The sequence below is a fragment of the Hipposideros armiger genome, unplaced genomic scaffold (assembly GCF_001890085.2).
Source record: "Hipposideros armiger isolate ML-2016 unplaced genomic scaffold, ASM189008v1 scaffold_181, whole genome shotgun sequence".
Taxonomy (NCBI): Eukaryota; Metazoa; Chordata; class Mammalia; order Chiroptera; family Hipposideridae; genus Hipposideros; species Hipposideros armiger.
Genome location: NW_017731531.1, coordinates 1,032,673 through 1,046,744, shown reverse-complemented (window position 1 = coordinate 1,046,744; position 14,072 = coordinate 1,032,673). Strand labels below are relative to the sequence as shown.

The following is a 14,072-nucleotide window of genomic DNA, read 5'->3' as shown; positions in this document are numbered from 1 at the left end:
GCTTTAGATAGGCCATTACATTTAATTCTCAAGCAACACTAGGGAGGGCAGTAGCGTTGTCATTATTCTACAGTTAGGAGAGCTGAGGCTCTGAGACGTTTTCATTTCAGTGTCCATAGACACACCCCCTACAAGTTCTGACTGAGGATTCTAAAACACTGCTTCTACCTCACTGCTCCCTCACCAAGTGCTCTAATACAGATACCAAGGGTTTTGTCTCTCAAACAAAAGCCAGGTGCCCTGCCAGGCAGTGCAAACTAATACTAACACACCTGGGAACCCTCTCACTAGGGGAGGGGGTGATGGGGAGGGAGTAAATCAAAATTGCCCATTTGGAAAATGGGTCCGTCATAAGTATGAGAAACCTATGCATTTTCTCTCTGGTTTCACATGGCCACACAGGGCTTCAGAGATGAGGAATCATTTCTTTGATATTTAGCACCAGGCATTAGGTGCCCAGTTTCCTTTAAAGACAAGTCTCAAAAGGAAAGCACAGCTCTCCATCCAGCTTGCCTGCCCTCAGTTTTCCGCAAAGAAAACGAACCACAGCTCCCCTGCTGACTGTGCCACAATTCATCACCATAGGAAGGGGCTTCCTTCCTAGGGGCAGCAACGATAATAGTTCATTCTCACGTTGCATGCATGAGTTGGCAGGCTCTGTTCTAAGTTGGCCGTACGGTCGTTGTCCCCATTTTACAGATCAAGAAACATCTGAAGACACAGAGAGGTTTAAGTGACCTGCCCAAGCTGGCAGCAGAGCCAAGATTTCAATCTGGACACTTGCACTCCAGAATTCATGTGTTGTAAACCCCATGCGGCACCACCCCTCAGACACAGGAGTCGGGGGAACCATTAGGACAACATTCCCGATTACACCCCTCTCCTGACGCCCAGCTACTCGTGAAGGATGCTATCCAAGACCAGTCTCCAGTCCTCCGCTCAGCACCAGCCTCTTCCAGTCTCAGGCAGGCACACACACACTCTCCCCCGGCTCCTCCGCATTCCCTCCGCTGGCCTCTCCTGCCTCGGGCTGCCCGCTCCTCTGTTCCACAGCTGCCTGGCTCTTCTCACACTCATCCTCTGAAGCTCCCTAGGGTCCCTTCCTTAGGCCCCTAGCCCCAATCACCCATGCTGAAACTGGCCGGTGTCCCTCTCTTCTGCTGGACTGGGCACTGCCGGAGGGCAGAGGTGGTGACTTCTATCTCTCCCCACAGCACCCAGTGTGGAGACTGGCATATAGTAGGTGCTTCATCAGAGTCTGGTGACTGAACGGATGAATGCTGGACTAAAAGCCTCTGATTAAATTGCTCCCCCAATAAGGGTTCTCCACTCCTTAAAAGTGGTCCACTGATGCCATCTGTGGACATGCACAGACAACTGAGTTTGCAAATAGAGAGGATATGATGATTGCAGGTTATTGCATTAACCTAAAACATTGCTCTGGCTCCACTCCTCCCAGCAAGGAGACAGTCTCATCTCCTATTTTACCCAGGGAGAGAGAGAACACGGGAGGCTGTGCAGTCGGGGCCTGGGCTGGGGCTGGAACGGGCCGTCTGCCCCCTCCTTCCTGGAGCGCACTGCCTACCATCCCTGTACTGCAGTGTTACAGGGAAGCACAAGAAACAGCCAGCAGCCCCTGGAAGAGGCTGTGTGCTAACTCCAAGCTGTCAGACCTCAAGAGGGTGAGGGCTCTGCCTTGGCAGGAAAAGCCCTTGAAAAACCCTGAGAACACAGGCCGTGACATTGGAAGCGCTCTTTTGGCAGAACCTGAAAGAGACAGCCTGGCTCTAAGCAGGCTTAAGAGGCTCATCAGCCCCTAAGCTGTGGTCAGCTGACATCTGGGACGAGTTTGAGGGGTCCATTCCCCCAGAGCATCAGGGACTAAGGCATTGCCCTGCCTGGGGGCCATCCACCCCACCCAACGCTCTTCTACCCTGTGAGGGACTTCCTGAGGGAGGTCCAAGGGGGCCTCTGTCTCAGGGTCACCAGGAAAGATTCAGAGGACCAGGTTTGGGGGCTAGGCCTTATAGGAGGATTCAGGACAGAGGGGGTAGTAATGGGAGTGAGAAGACGCCTCGTACCACATCACAGAAACAGCACACAAATTTGGAGCCTAGAAGAAGACTCAGGTTCAAGTCCCTACTCCCCCATGTGATGTGGTACAAGGTGTCTTCTCGCTGGCCTTGGGAAGATCTTTTAACCCCCTTCCCACTCCAGGCCTCGACTGCTTGATCTGCAAAATGAGAAGAATAAAAATACTTGCTTCTAAAAGGAATATATGTGTTTGCAACTAGTATAGAACCCTGTGAAGATTATCGCTGCTGACATCTGTGGTCCGGGCAGCACCAGACAATAAGTCTGTCCTTCAGCCGTGAGAGCCGATAACCAGGTGGCTGCCCAGATTAAGGAGCGGACATCTGTGCAGCCCTCTAAATGCCCAGGAAAGAGGCAAACCAGGAGCCATTTTCATACCTCATTACCCAGGGCTCTTGGTAGCCAGGTCCTTGCAGCACAGACAAGGTACCCGTGGCCTTGGGACAGCATGCCTTTCATGGACAAGGTTAAATTGGGTTGTTTTTAACTTTTGATTTGGAAATCATTTCAAACATACAGAAAATTGTAAGAATAGTACAATGAACCTCCATATTCCCCTCACCCAGACGCACTCATTGTTAACATTTTGCCCTGTCGGCTCTGTCATCCACTCCCCTGTATACGCGCACACACACTCTGAGTTTTTCTCCGCAGCCACTTAAGAGCAAATACCTCAAAGACATCCTTTTACTAACTATAATGGTTATACAGTTTGCATGGATCCAAACCAATTTCTGAGTAGTCCTACAGTTTGCATGCTCCCGACCCAGGCAACCCCAGTTCAAGGTCGTCAGCCTTCTCCCGCAGCAGCAGCTGAATGAGATTAGGGTTCAGAATTCACGTTTCTGCCCCCATCTCATAGCTGTGTGGATGTACATGTATTGGGCATTTACTACGTGCCAGGCACTTGCTAAAAACTTTCCATCAATTAATCCATTTAATTCTCACATTCATCCCCATTTTACTGGGACAGGAAAAGAGGCTTAAAGGGAGTAGGTAACCTGCTAAGGTCAGGGAGCTGTAAGTGGTGAAATCTAGGAACCCAGAATCCTTACACCTACCCACTGCCTCCTCTCACACACCGCTGCCACATACACAACCCCTGTGCATTTTTCCGCATGATGGAGTTGCCTGGCTGTGCTTTGGCCTTCCAGCAAAACCAACCCTGCTGCCAGGCCAACATCCAGCGACTGTGAGTAGGCCGGATGCAAGAGAGAGAAGTGGGCTGCACACCTCAGTCCAGGCAAAAGATGACCCAAGGTCACAACAGCTGCTGATGTCTTCCTCAAGGCCAGTACACCCCCCCTTTGGAGACGCAGGGCCCAGAGAGGCTGGAAGGGGTCTCCCCACACTTGCCTGTCACTTAAGACTCAACAGGGGAATTGGCGCCCGAGGACACCTTTCTGTTTAGGAAAACACGAAGCCATACAACAAACATGATGCATCCTGCCCAAGTATTGGTCTTAAGGAAGATATAGGAGGGGATTTTATAAGTTAAACTGAGGGTCAAGTCTACATAGATTTTTAGATAGAACCAACATTTTGAGGATGTTTTCTACCATCTGGAGTCCCGGGTCAGATGGCTTTTACCATCTTCTGTCATGAGGACTAAGTCTGAGAAGCTCTGATCTGAGCCAATATGCCCACCCACTTCTCTGAGCCCTGAAAAGGCTGAACTAATACATAATACAGCATGTGGCTCTAGGAAGTCACTTTATCACTCTGAGCCCACATTTCGACACTAAAAAATGCAATAATTGTAAGCCTCCAACCAGATCATGTTCATGAAGCACTCTATAAACAATAAAACATTAACCCCAAACACTTCTCATTTCAGCAAATTGAAACGTAAATGTTTTGACAGCCGTTTAAAAACAGCAGGCAAATAAAACCATATTCCTCCATGTTTCTCCCTCTGCCAATATTTACTTAAGACGCCATGCCAGTTTACTGAGATGCTGCTGTCTTCACGCTGAACAAAAAGATTCAAACGCAGGCTCTCTTCTGAAGAGGCAGGAAACTGGAGCAGGCACCTCATTAAATCGCCAAACGATTCACATCATGAAGTGCTTTCTTAAGTAAGCTCCTTTTTCCAAAGTCTCCAATTTGAGAAGCCCAAAATGTACTCGCAGAAACATCGAGAGAATGGAAAGAGTGGCATCAGTGCTCAAGAAACCTACACCCGCCCTCTTCACACACACAGCGCTGCAAATTGCGGAAAACACCTCTCCCCACCACCCAGCCCCCGTCCTTTCTCTGAATAAAAGAGCCTTGAGAAGCATCTTGCAAGCGGTTTCTTAACGACGATTTCCCACATCTTTCCTGGGATGGTTTTGAGACCTCGGTACAATTCATGGCTCTTAATCCCTCCTTCAGCCTCCTGCACAACACCGCTGTTGTTCGTTTTGCACAGAACCTAACGTTTCGATCCATAAGCCAGCTTTCACCCTTGATAAAACAACCAGGAAATGAAACGTAAAGCGTGGGATTATGCCAAAACTTGTGAAGCTGGGATAACCTTTTCTTAACTTGCAAGGAGAGATTTCGGAATTTCCCTTCTAAATGGACATAAGGTGCTAGTTTCCCAGGAATTCTTTGTGGAACTGTTGCTCTCTGGTTTGAAATACAGTTCCTGGGACTGCTGTTCCAGGATGATGACAATGAGAAAGAGACAAATAAATGAACCAACAGGTTGGCACTCTACAAGACAGATTTCACAAACATGAAGCTCAACATTTGTCTGGGGAGGAAAATGTGACAGCCTGGGATGGCCTGGAAGACTGCCCCTTGGCTGACAGAATAATTAATCTCAAGAAGGCAGCTGGCTTCCCGGGCCATCCAGCAATCACAGGCTTTCTTGAAGGGCCTTCTACACTTGGTGCCTTCGGCCAACTGGGGTCCCCACCTGGACATTCTATCACCCCTGGTTCAGCCTTCAATCCCCACTCTTCCTCTCCCCCTTTAATGTCAGACTGAAAAACGGGTTTGCTTAATACAAAAACACACTCTAAATATTTAGCATGATCTCTAGAAGGGTAACCATTTTGAAGGAGTCTCATGCTGGGCCCCTGTCCCTGCCTCCCTGGGACAGGCTCTTAACCGCCTGCTCAAGGCCTCCTGGAGCCCCGAGCCCCAATCCATACCCAGCCTCGCTCTTCCTCGCTCCTGTCCAGGGGGCCTGAGCACTGGCACTCTTCCCCTGTGGAGTCTCAGGAGTGGAGTGTGGTGGTAGTGATTCAGCCTATGAAGTCAATGCCCTGATATCTGTATTTAAAACTTTATATTCCACAACATAAAGATGAACCATAAGATTTATGCTAATATATATATATATATATATACATATATAATGTATTTTTTTAAATAAAAACACCATGACAAGTAGAGGGAAAGACTACAGAAGAAAGGAAAAAGTTTTCATCTTTAATACCTTTAATGACACTTTTCTCTGGCTTTCTGAACAAATGATCCTGTACTTTCATTTTGCACTGGGCCTTGCAAATGATGTAGCCAGTCTGCCCCTAGGACCTGCTGCGGTCCACAGGGGTGAGGAAGGGAAAGTCGGCCTTACTCCACCTCTCAGAAATGCCTTTTCCAAGAGCCTCACTGCCCTCATTGGGGACCCACAATGGAATGGAACCCACGGATGGCCCTGCAAGGCTCCAAAGCTAAAGCTGAGCAAAACGAAGCTAGGAGAGACCTTGTGCAATCAGCTGTTTCCCACCAGGACCCTGGGGCCAAGTCGCCAGCAGAGGCTCCAACTCCACATGCGGAGCATGAGCCTATCAGGGAAAGAAGCCACAGGCCAGGTTCCTGCTCTGTGTGCTGTTCTTGACAGCAAGTGACTACATCCAAGGAGCCTGGGGTCCAGGCGCCAGCCTTCGCAGGCACTGTTCCTGGCTGCTTTGCTTCTTTCATCTTGCCTGGTCTCCCCCACGCCCTGAACTCCTCCCCATCAAAAAGTTTTCCAAGACCTGACATACCTACTGAACTCACCAGGTCCTTTAAACACTGCTGTTTTAATAAATACCAAATGCATCATCAGTGCCCAGTGCTGGGATGGACACCAGTCTCAGAGCGGGGAAACAGGGTACCTGCCTTCAAAGGAGCAACCGTGGCACAGGCAACACAGCCAAGACCCCTCCTCTCTGCCATTCATCCTCCTTATGGACGCAGGACACATTCCAAACCTGCTGTAGGGAGAACCCAACCCATGGGGTTCCACAACACCCCTGAAGACTGGCCCAGCGTAACACTCTAGCCCCCAAGACCTCTTCTAACTTCCCCCTTATGGGTCTCATGTTTAAAAGGCTGTCTGTCAAACTGTTGTTACCAAGTAATAATTACTGTCTTCATTTCTGACTAATCAGACATGCACCACCACCAATCAGCATGGGAGACCATGGGCAGCTGCCCTTCCAAGGCACCTCGATCCCCAGCAAAAGCAAAGAAGGGGTCTGGCTTCCTGAGCCTTGGGCAGCCTGAGTAGAGCAATGACACATGGCATGGGGCTCCTTAAAGTACTGACGTTTGCTCTCACCTGTGCACTGGGGTAGGACCCACCGCTCCTACGATGGTGACCATACCAGAGACTGAAGATCCACCTTCTAGCTCCAGCTCTAATGCTCTAGTACTTTAAGGAGCTCTAATGCTCTGGCCAAATCACTGAACCTTCACGGATCTGAGCAGGATTAACCCTTGCTCTCTGCTTGCAGGGGCGGTTATAAGGACCAAGTAAGAAAAGCTACCGGAAAAAGCCAACTAACTGCCTTTGCTGTTGGAATAGCCAGAGTTACTATGAGTTTCCACATTGGTAAAACGAGACTAGTAATATTAATAGTTTCTAGGTCATCAACTTGTTGTGAGCATTAAATCAGATAATAATTGTAAAACAGTTCCTGGCTTAACCAATATTACCCCAATAAATTTAATTAACTAAAAAAATAAAGATGATAGAAGAATTATTACAAGATAAAAAAAAAGAAACAGTTCCTGGCATTTTTCAAGGACTCAAAAAGATGAGTCTATTACATAACTGCTACTACTATTATTGCTGCCGCTGTTAATGACACTACTATCACGAGTACTATTATATCTTGCTTCCTGGCTCAGGGACTCACAGACAAGTAGAGCACTCTTAGAGTACAAGAAGTCTTCTTAAAGGGGATGTCAACTGAAACTGATATGATATTGAATGTCAACTGGAATTGAAAACAAATTTTTTAAAGGGGGGAAGTACCAGCATCACCTACTCTGGAATTGGGAAAACCGGGAATAGATTCCTCCTATATTGGGTCCCTAGTTAATCCACAGTTGAACTCAAACTGCAGAAACCAAAAGTCAAATCCACCTGTCTTACCTCAATGTTTTCTGCTTCAAGTAATGGACTCTAGATAGAGTATTCAAGCATCTGCTAAATATCAGGAGCCACTGATACATCCTGAAAACCTCACACACCTTTCCAGTCCAAGGACCCACTGGGGAAAATAAAATCAGCTTCGCCGATGCTTTGTCCCTCTAACTGAGCCATATTAGAGAATCCACCCCCACACACACACAAAAAACAAAAACAACAACAACAACAACAAATCAGAAATGCTTATGGCAAATCCAAGAAAGCAGACTGACGCAAAACATTTTTTTATGCGAGGAAAAGAAGAATAATTACTCCCAAACCCTGAAGTGTCTCTCAAGAACTTGTGACAGAAGGAGGTAGAAAATACAATCAGCTGCCAGAGGGTCCCAGCCTCCCACATGGCTTGCCTTCCATGGCAGGGGCACTGTCACGCACTGCTTTTCCCTTGGCCTCGGAGGACTCGGCCAAGGCTCTGGGGGCAGGAAACCGGGGCCTGCCTGAAGGGTAGCCACAACGGACTTCCACAGAAGAGTTGGCAAAAGAGGTGAAGGGCAGGAGGCTGTGACAATGGCCCAGGATCCTACCCACCCCTCAGATCCCCCAGCTCAAGGTTTTCCCTAGAACTTCATGGAAAAGACAGAAACCATCAAACAGGAGCACCCACCTCTCCCCTCACCAAACCTATCAACCTCCTTGCATCAGCTCTGACACCTGCAGTCCTTCCTCCCATCAATGGATGATGTGCCCTGCTGCCGTCTGAGACCAGTGAGACAATGCTTTGGGTCTCTTCCCTCTCACCTCTCAGAAACACTGCTCCAGCAACTGTCCTGTCTCTTTCCTGCATCATCTATGTCTCCCACTCTACCAGATCATTCCCATCAGAATAAATCATGCTCTATAATCTCCCGTAATCTCTCCCTCAAACCCACAACCTCTTCAGTTCTCAGCTAATTTCTCGGGTCCACATTAAAACTGCCTGAAAGACTCACCCAAACTTACTGACTCCATTTCTTCACTCCGTATTTTCTCTTCCACCTACTCCAGCCTGGTTTTGTCCTTTAGGCTCCTGGACCCCCTCATTCTCCCAGGTTTTCTCAGTCCTTCTTGGTCTCCTTTGCCGGATCTGCCTCTTTCCCCAACCTCTAAATGCTGCTATGTCCCAAGGCTTAGGGCATCTATTCTTTCCTGTGTACACTCTCCTCCTAGGCAATTTCATCTAATCCTGTGGCCTATACAGTATAATAACCAAGTGCATCTCTTCAGTCCTCTCTCATAACTTCATACATCTGACTGGTTGATATATTCACATCTCAAACGTAACATGGCAAAACAATATCTCACGCTCTCTCCCACCCCAAACCTGCTCCTGCCCCCATTGCAATGATGTGAGCACCATCCACACAGATGCTCAAGATTCTAGGAGTCACCTTTGTTTCTTTTCTTTCTCCCAAAGACTGCATCCAAATCATCAAGCCCGAATCTCACCACTCCACTCCACCCCCATGCTACCAGCCTCAATCTAACCATCATTAACTCCTGCCTGGACTACACCAACAGCCTCCTACTGCTGTCCTGCCCACTACAGCTCCTCACCCACAGCCCATTCTACAGCAGATAGTGATCTTCCTAACGCTGCAAATCAAATTGTTGCTCTCCTGCTTAAAACTCGCCAGTGACATTTCACTAGACTTAGAACAAATTTTAAAAACTCCTAACCTTGGCTCACAAAGCTTTACACTATTTAGCTCTCTCCTATCCGTGACCGCTTCTCATGCCACTTTCTCCCTTGTTCACCACGTTCCAGCCACACTGGCCTTTCTGCTCCTTGAACTTGAAGCTCTTTCTTGCCTTAAAGCCTTTGCACTGGCTGGTCTCTCTTCCACAAATGCTTTCCCACCTCCTCAACACAGGGATGGATTTTTTTGTCATTCATGTTTTACCTTAAATGTCACCTATTCAGAAACAGCACCACTGACCTCCCAATCCAACCAAGCCACCCAGTCACTTAATATCACATCACCTTATTTTAATTGTCTGCATAGTAGTTACCACTCACTCTCTGATATTAGTGTTTATTATAATATGGTACTTATTTTCTGCTCCCTCCCTTCCCCCAGTAGATTGCTTGAGCTTCAGGACCTCATCTGCCTCATTCACTTCTGTAGTTCCAATGCCCAGAACAATGCATGGTACACAGGAGAAATCTAGTAAATATAGATGGATACAGTTATGAGCCAGAGAGGCCCACTGACTGAGAGCTTTTGATGATCCCAGCCAGCTCCCCAACTTCACACACACACACACACACACACACACACAGCAGGACAGTAGGACAACAGCCACAGTCCTACTGCTCACTTCTATAAAGCTCATCCATTAGGATTTCACCCATCCTGCAAGAGCCAACGTGGGAGGGAGACTCAGGGATTTTATACGACCATTTGAGCTTCTAGTATGCTGCTCTACTGCCGGCTGGCAGTGTTTTCAACTTGGTGAAGAAAGAATTTCTGACTCAGTCCCCAAACCCACACTTAGTCATATTCAGACCACCGTCCAGACCTTTAGCTACCTTATTCGGTGAACAAACATTTACCGAGTGCCTACTCTGCGCCAGGCACTGACTGGGGCAAAGGATGAAAAGCAGTTTCTGACCGCATGGAGCTCACAGGCGAGCGGGCAGAGGGAGAAAACGCTGTTAACACAGGTAGACGCCAGGAGTGGGGAAGTGAAGACTATACTCGAGTCTCTGAACGGCGCCTTCATTTCATTTCTATAGACCCAGGTCTGGGAATAAGTTGGCTTGTGGGACGAGGCTCCCGGGCTTTTGCGGAAAAACTGCCACTTGACTAAGCGGAGGCAGGAGCAATTGTCCCCGCTCAGCACCAGTTAAAGAGACGCAGAAGAGTTCCAGGAATATTACTGGCTGATTGGTTCCCCTCCACCCCCCCTACCCCGTCAGGCCCGCGCTGTGGAGGGGCGGAGTGGGGTGCGTTTCCGACTCTCCACTACCATCCCAGAGAACACAGTCGAAAGGAAAGGCCTCCCCAAACGAGAATCCCTTCATCCCTTTCTCCCCTCCCGACCCTCCTCACCTCCAGTCCCCAGACCTCGGACGGAGCTCCTAATCTACTGTCCCCACCCCCGCCCATCCCGGTCTGGGCACCCGCCCGGCTCCGCGCAGCCGGAGCCCCCAAAGAGGAGGCGTGTCTCGCCCCTCACACCAAAGACCGAAGCCAGCCGAACTGCCGGGTCCCGGGCGCAGTATGCAGCCCCGACCCCCGCGGCAGGCCGGACCCGGGGGACCCCAGCCCTGGTTCTCCAGCGGAGATGCGGACCCCACCCCACCTCCCGCCTGCAGCCCGCCACACGACTCGGGCACATAAAACCCTACACGTCTGCGGCCGCGGCGCTGTGCGCGCCAACTCTCCCCTCGACCCGCGCGGGAAGAGGGGCCGCGCGCGCGCGCGGCGGGAACCGGGTGGGACCCCGTAGCACAGGTGTGAGCGCGGCGGCGCCTCGGTCACTCACTTGATGAAGTAGCTGGCGCCCTCCTCCGTGAAGCCTTCCTCCCAGCCGCGGGGCAGGTCTGCGGAAACGCGAGAAAAGTCGGGTAAAACTTGGGCAGTCCAGGCGCGCGCCCCCCAGGCGCTCCACCCCACCGGCCTGGAGCCCACCTGAGCGAATCATGTGGCCGGAGTTGACGGGCTCCCCAGTGCGTGGGTGCAGCCAGGTCGTGCAGCGGAGGTGGTCACTGCGGAGAAAGAGGTGCACCTGTTAGCGCCGCTGCCTCCCGGGGGGGCGCCCGCGCGGCCCCGCACCCCTGCCCTGCACCCCCCCCCCAAGAGGCCCCGCATTCCTGCGCCGCACTTGATGAAGAAGACGCGGCCGTCCCGGCACACGCCGTAGGACCAGTGCTCAGGTAAAGTGTCCCGCCCGATCGCCGCCGCCGCCATGTTCGCCGAGCTCGGAGCCGCCGCGGGCGCCGCGGGGCGGGGGAGAGAGGGCGGAGGCGGGGGAGGAGGTGGTGCGGGCGGCGGGCCTGCGGGCTCAGCCTGCGCGGGCCCAGGCGGCACCCAAGGGCGCTCCATCGCTGTGCGGGCTCCTCGGAGCGCGGACTCACGGCCAGATCCTGGGTGTGCGGAGCCCCGGCCCGGCCGCGGAAGTTCGCCGCCGCACCCGCCGGCCAGAGCGCGGTGGCCGCGGCCTTTGTCCCCGCGCCTTCCCCGCCCCCAGCCCGCCGCACGCCCCTTTGCCCCTGAGGCGGGAGACCCGGGCGGGGCTGGGGCCCGTTGTCCAGGCGTCGGGGACAAACTCCGAAAACAGGGTGCACCCCGAATGGTCCAGTAAACCCCACCCGATCCCTACTACAGAACTTCTCTCTCCAGGAATTGTACTTTCTGAACCATATAAACCTAAACAGGTTATTTCCATATTCCGAGCCTCTGTTTCTTCCACTGTAAAATAAAGTTAATAATAAATATTACACAGGATTGTCGTGTAGATTAAATGAAGTGACAATGATGTGAAATGCTTAACTGGACCTGGAACACGTAGTAGGTGCTCTATTAATATGATTTCATTTACCTCAAGTTTGCAGCTGGCATGTGAAGCAGAAGGTGCAAGTCCTTCCCTCCCTCCCCGCCTCACACCCCCCTCCCAACACACACACACACACACACACACACACACACACACACACACAGGGCCCTGAAGTCGCAGGCGTCACAGGCATCTCCTGTCAAGTGACAGAAAGAGGTACTGAGCGCTGGACTGCATCTCTTCCATCCTTAGAAGAGCAGACCTGGTGGGCCCTAGAAAGCGGGCCCTGGAAAGTTCTTTACATGGCTGGCGCTGTCTTACATTCAGGTCTCAGCTCTAATCTCAGCTCCTGAGGGATCCCTCTCCCTGACCCCTCTGTCCCCTCCTTCCCTTCACTAGCTATTCTATTACTTGTGTACATTTAATTGACATTCTTATCTGTGTGTTTGTTTGTTGCCTTGTTTATTGCATATTAGCCCCTTGCCCCCACTAAAATGTCAGCTGGATGAGAGGAGGGGCCTTGGCTTGTCTCATACACTGCCGTATCCCCAGTGCCTGGAACAGTGCCTGACGCATGTATGCTGAATGAGCGTCTGACACACACTCCACCCTGACACCCCTGCACAATGAGCAGGGGCAGAGAGGAAGCTGGACTCTGGGAGGTGTGAGGCCCAGCCTTGGAGGGACATAGGCTATAGTTTGGTGGGATGAGGCTCACATGAAAGTGAGACTGTAGGCAACGTGGGCACTGGTTAATCAGAAAGGTACCCAGACAGGTGGAATTCGGCTAGACCCTGAAGGACTGCTCAGGTTTGCCTGGGAAGAGAGCACTCCCGATGGAAGGGGTAGGAGAGAAACAGGGTTGTGGGTGGGCTGTGGGATGCTGAGGAGACTATATAGGCACCCTTTCTTGGAAACAGTGATAGTGGGGGAGGAGGCTGATATGAGTTAGAGGGAATTGGTGTGATTGTGGAAGAGGACCCAAAATACCTATCGGAGAGGGCCTCCTGCCTTTGAGGAGGTTCTTGAGCAAATGACAATGGAAAAATAGTGTTTTTATTGTTAAACATTAATTTAAAATAATACATTAAGTGGGCAAAGGTCATGAATACAGAGTTCACATAAAAGTAATATAAGTGGCTTTTAAACAAATGAAAAAGACATTCAGCCACTTTGTAACAGGGCAAAGGCAGATTAAAATTGAGGTCAGATACTATTTTTTAGATATCAAATTGGCAAAAAAGCTCATTGTAGAGAAGGCCATTCCTGTTTATTGTTGGTGGGACTATAAGATGGTTGTCTCCTTGAAGAGGTAATAGCTATTAGAATTTAAATACAGGGCCGGCCAAGTGGCGCGATGGTTAAGAGCTGGCTTGGGACGCCAGAGGGCCCCGGTTCGGATCCCACATATGAGGGCCAGTGACACTGCCCTCCACAGCTAAGATGCTGAACAACAGCTCAACCTGGAACTGGGCTGCCATGAGTCGCCGGCGACAGCATAGGCTGTAGCCCCTGTGGCAGTGGGTTGCCATGGGCTACTGTGTGTAGCCAGCAGCCAGCGTGAGGGGCCAGCAGCCGCAGTGAGCGGCCGTCCAGAAGCCGGCGACTGATCTGCCTCGCCAGAGAAGAGCGCAATGATGGTGCCAACTTGGGCCAGTGAAGCAACGTCCTCCACAACTAGACTGAAGAACAAAACAACAGCAACTTGTCTGTTCCCCTTTCCCCAACTCCCCAGCGCTGTTCCCATCCCCCAATTCCCCAATAAAAATCTTAAAAAAAAAATACATACACCTTTTGACCTAGCAATTCCACTACTAGAAATGTATCCTATATTAGTGCCAACGCAAGGTCACAAAGGCCTGTGTACTAGGAAATTCATTACAGCATTGTCAATAGTTACAAGAGGCTAGAAACGACCTAAGTGTTTATCAAAAAAGAACAAGTGTGTAGGGTGATGGGTATTAATTAGACTTATCGTGGTGACATTTCACAATATATGCAAATATTGAATCATTATGTTATACACCTGAAACTAATATGTTATATGTCAATTGTACCTCAATTTTTTGAAAAGGAACAGGTT

The 14,072-nt window shown here is 50.4% G+C and overlaps 1 protein-coding gene across 1 annotated transcript in view; it reads right to left on the bottom strand.

Moving 5' to 3' along the window:
• PLEKHA7 (pleckstrin homology domain containing A7) overlaps positions 1-11,535 on the bottom strand; it is a 233,011-nt gene extending 221,476 nt beyond the window's left edge. The window contains exons 1-3 of the mRNA XM_019652532.1: positions 11,318-11,535; positions 11,125-11,201; positions 10,979-11,036 (exon numbers count right to left, since the gene is read on the bottom strand). Of these exons, the coding sequence (XP_019508077.1) occupies positions 10,979-11,036; positions 11,125-11,201; positions 11,318-11,403 (221 nt within the window). The 5' untranslated portion in view covers positions 11,404-11,535. The remainder of the gene's footprint in view (positions 1-10,978; positions 11,037-11,124; positions 11,202-11,317) is intronic.
• Positions 11,536-14,072: the final 2,537 nt, after the last annotated feature.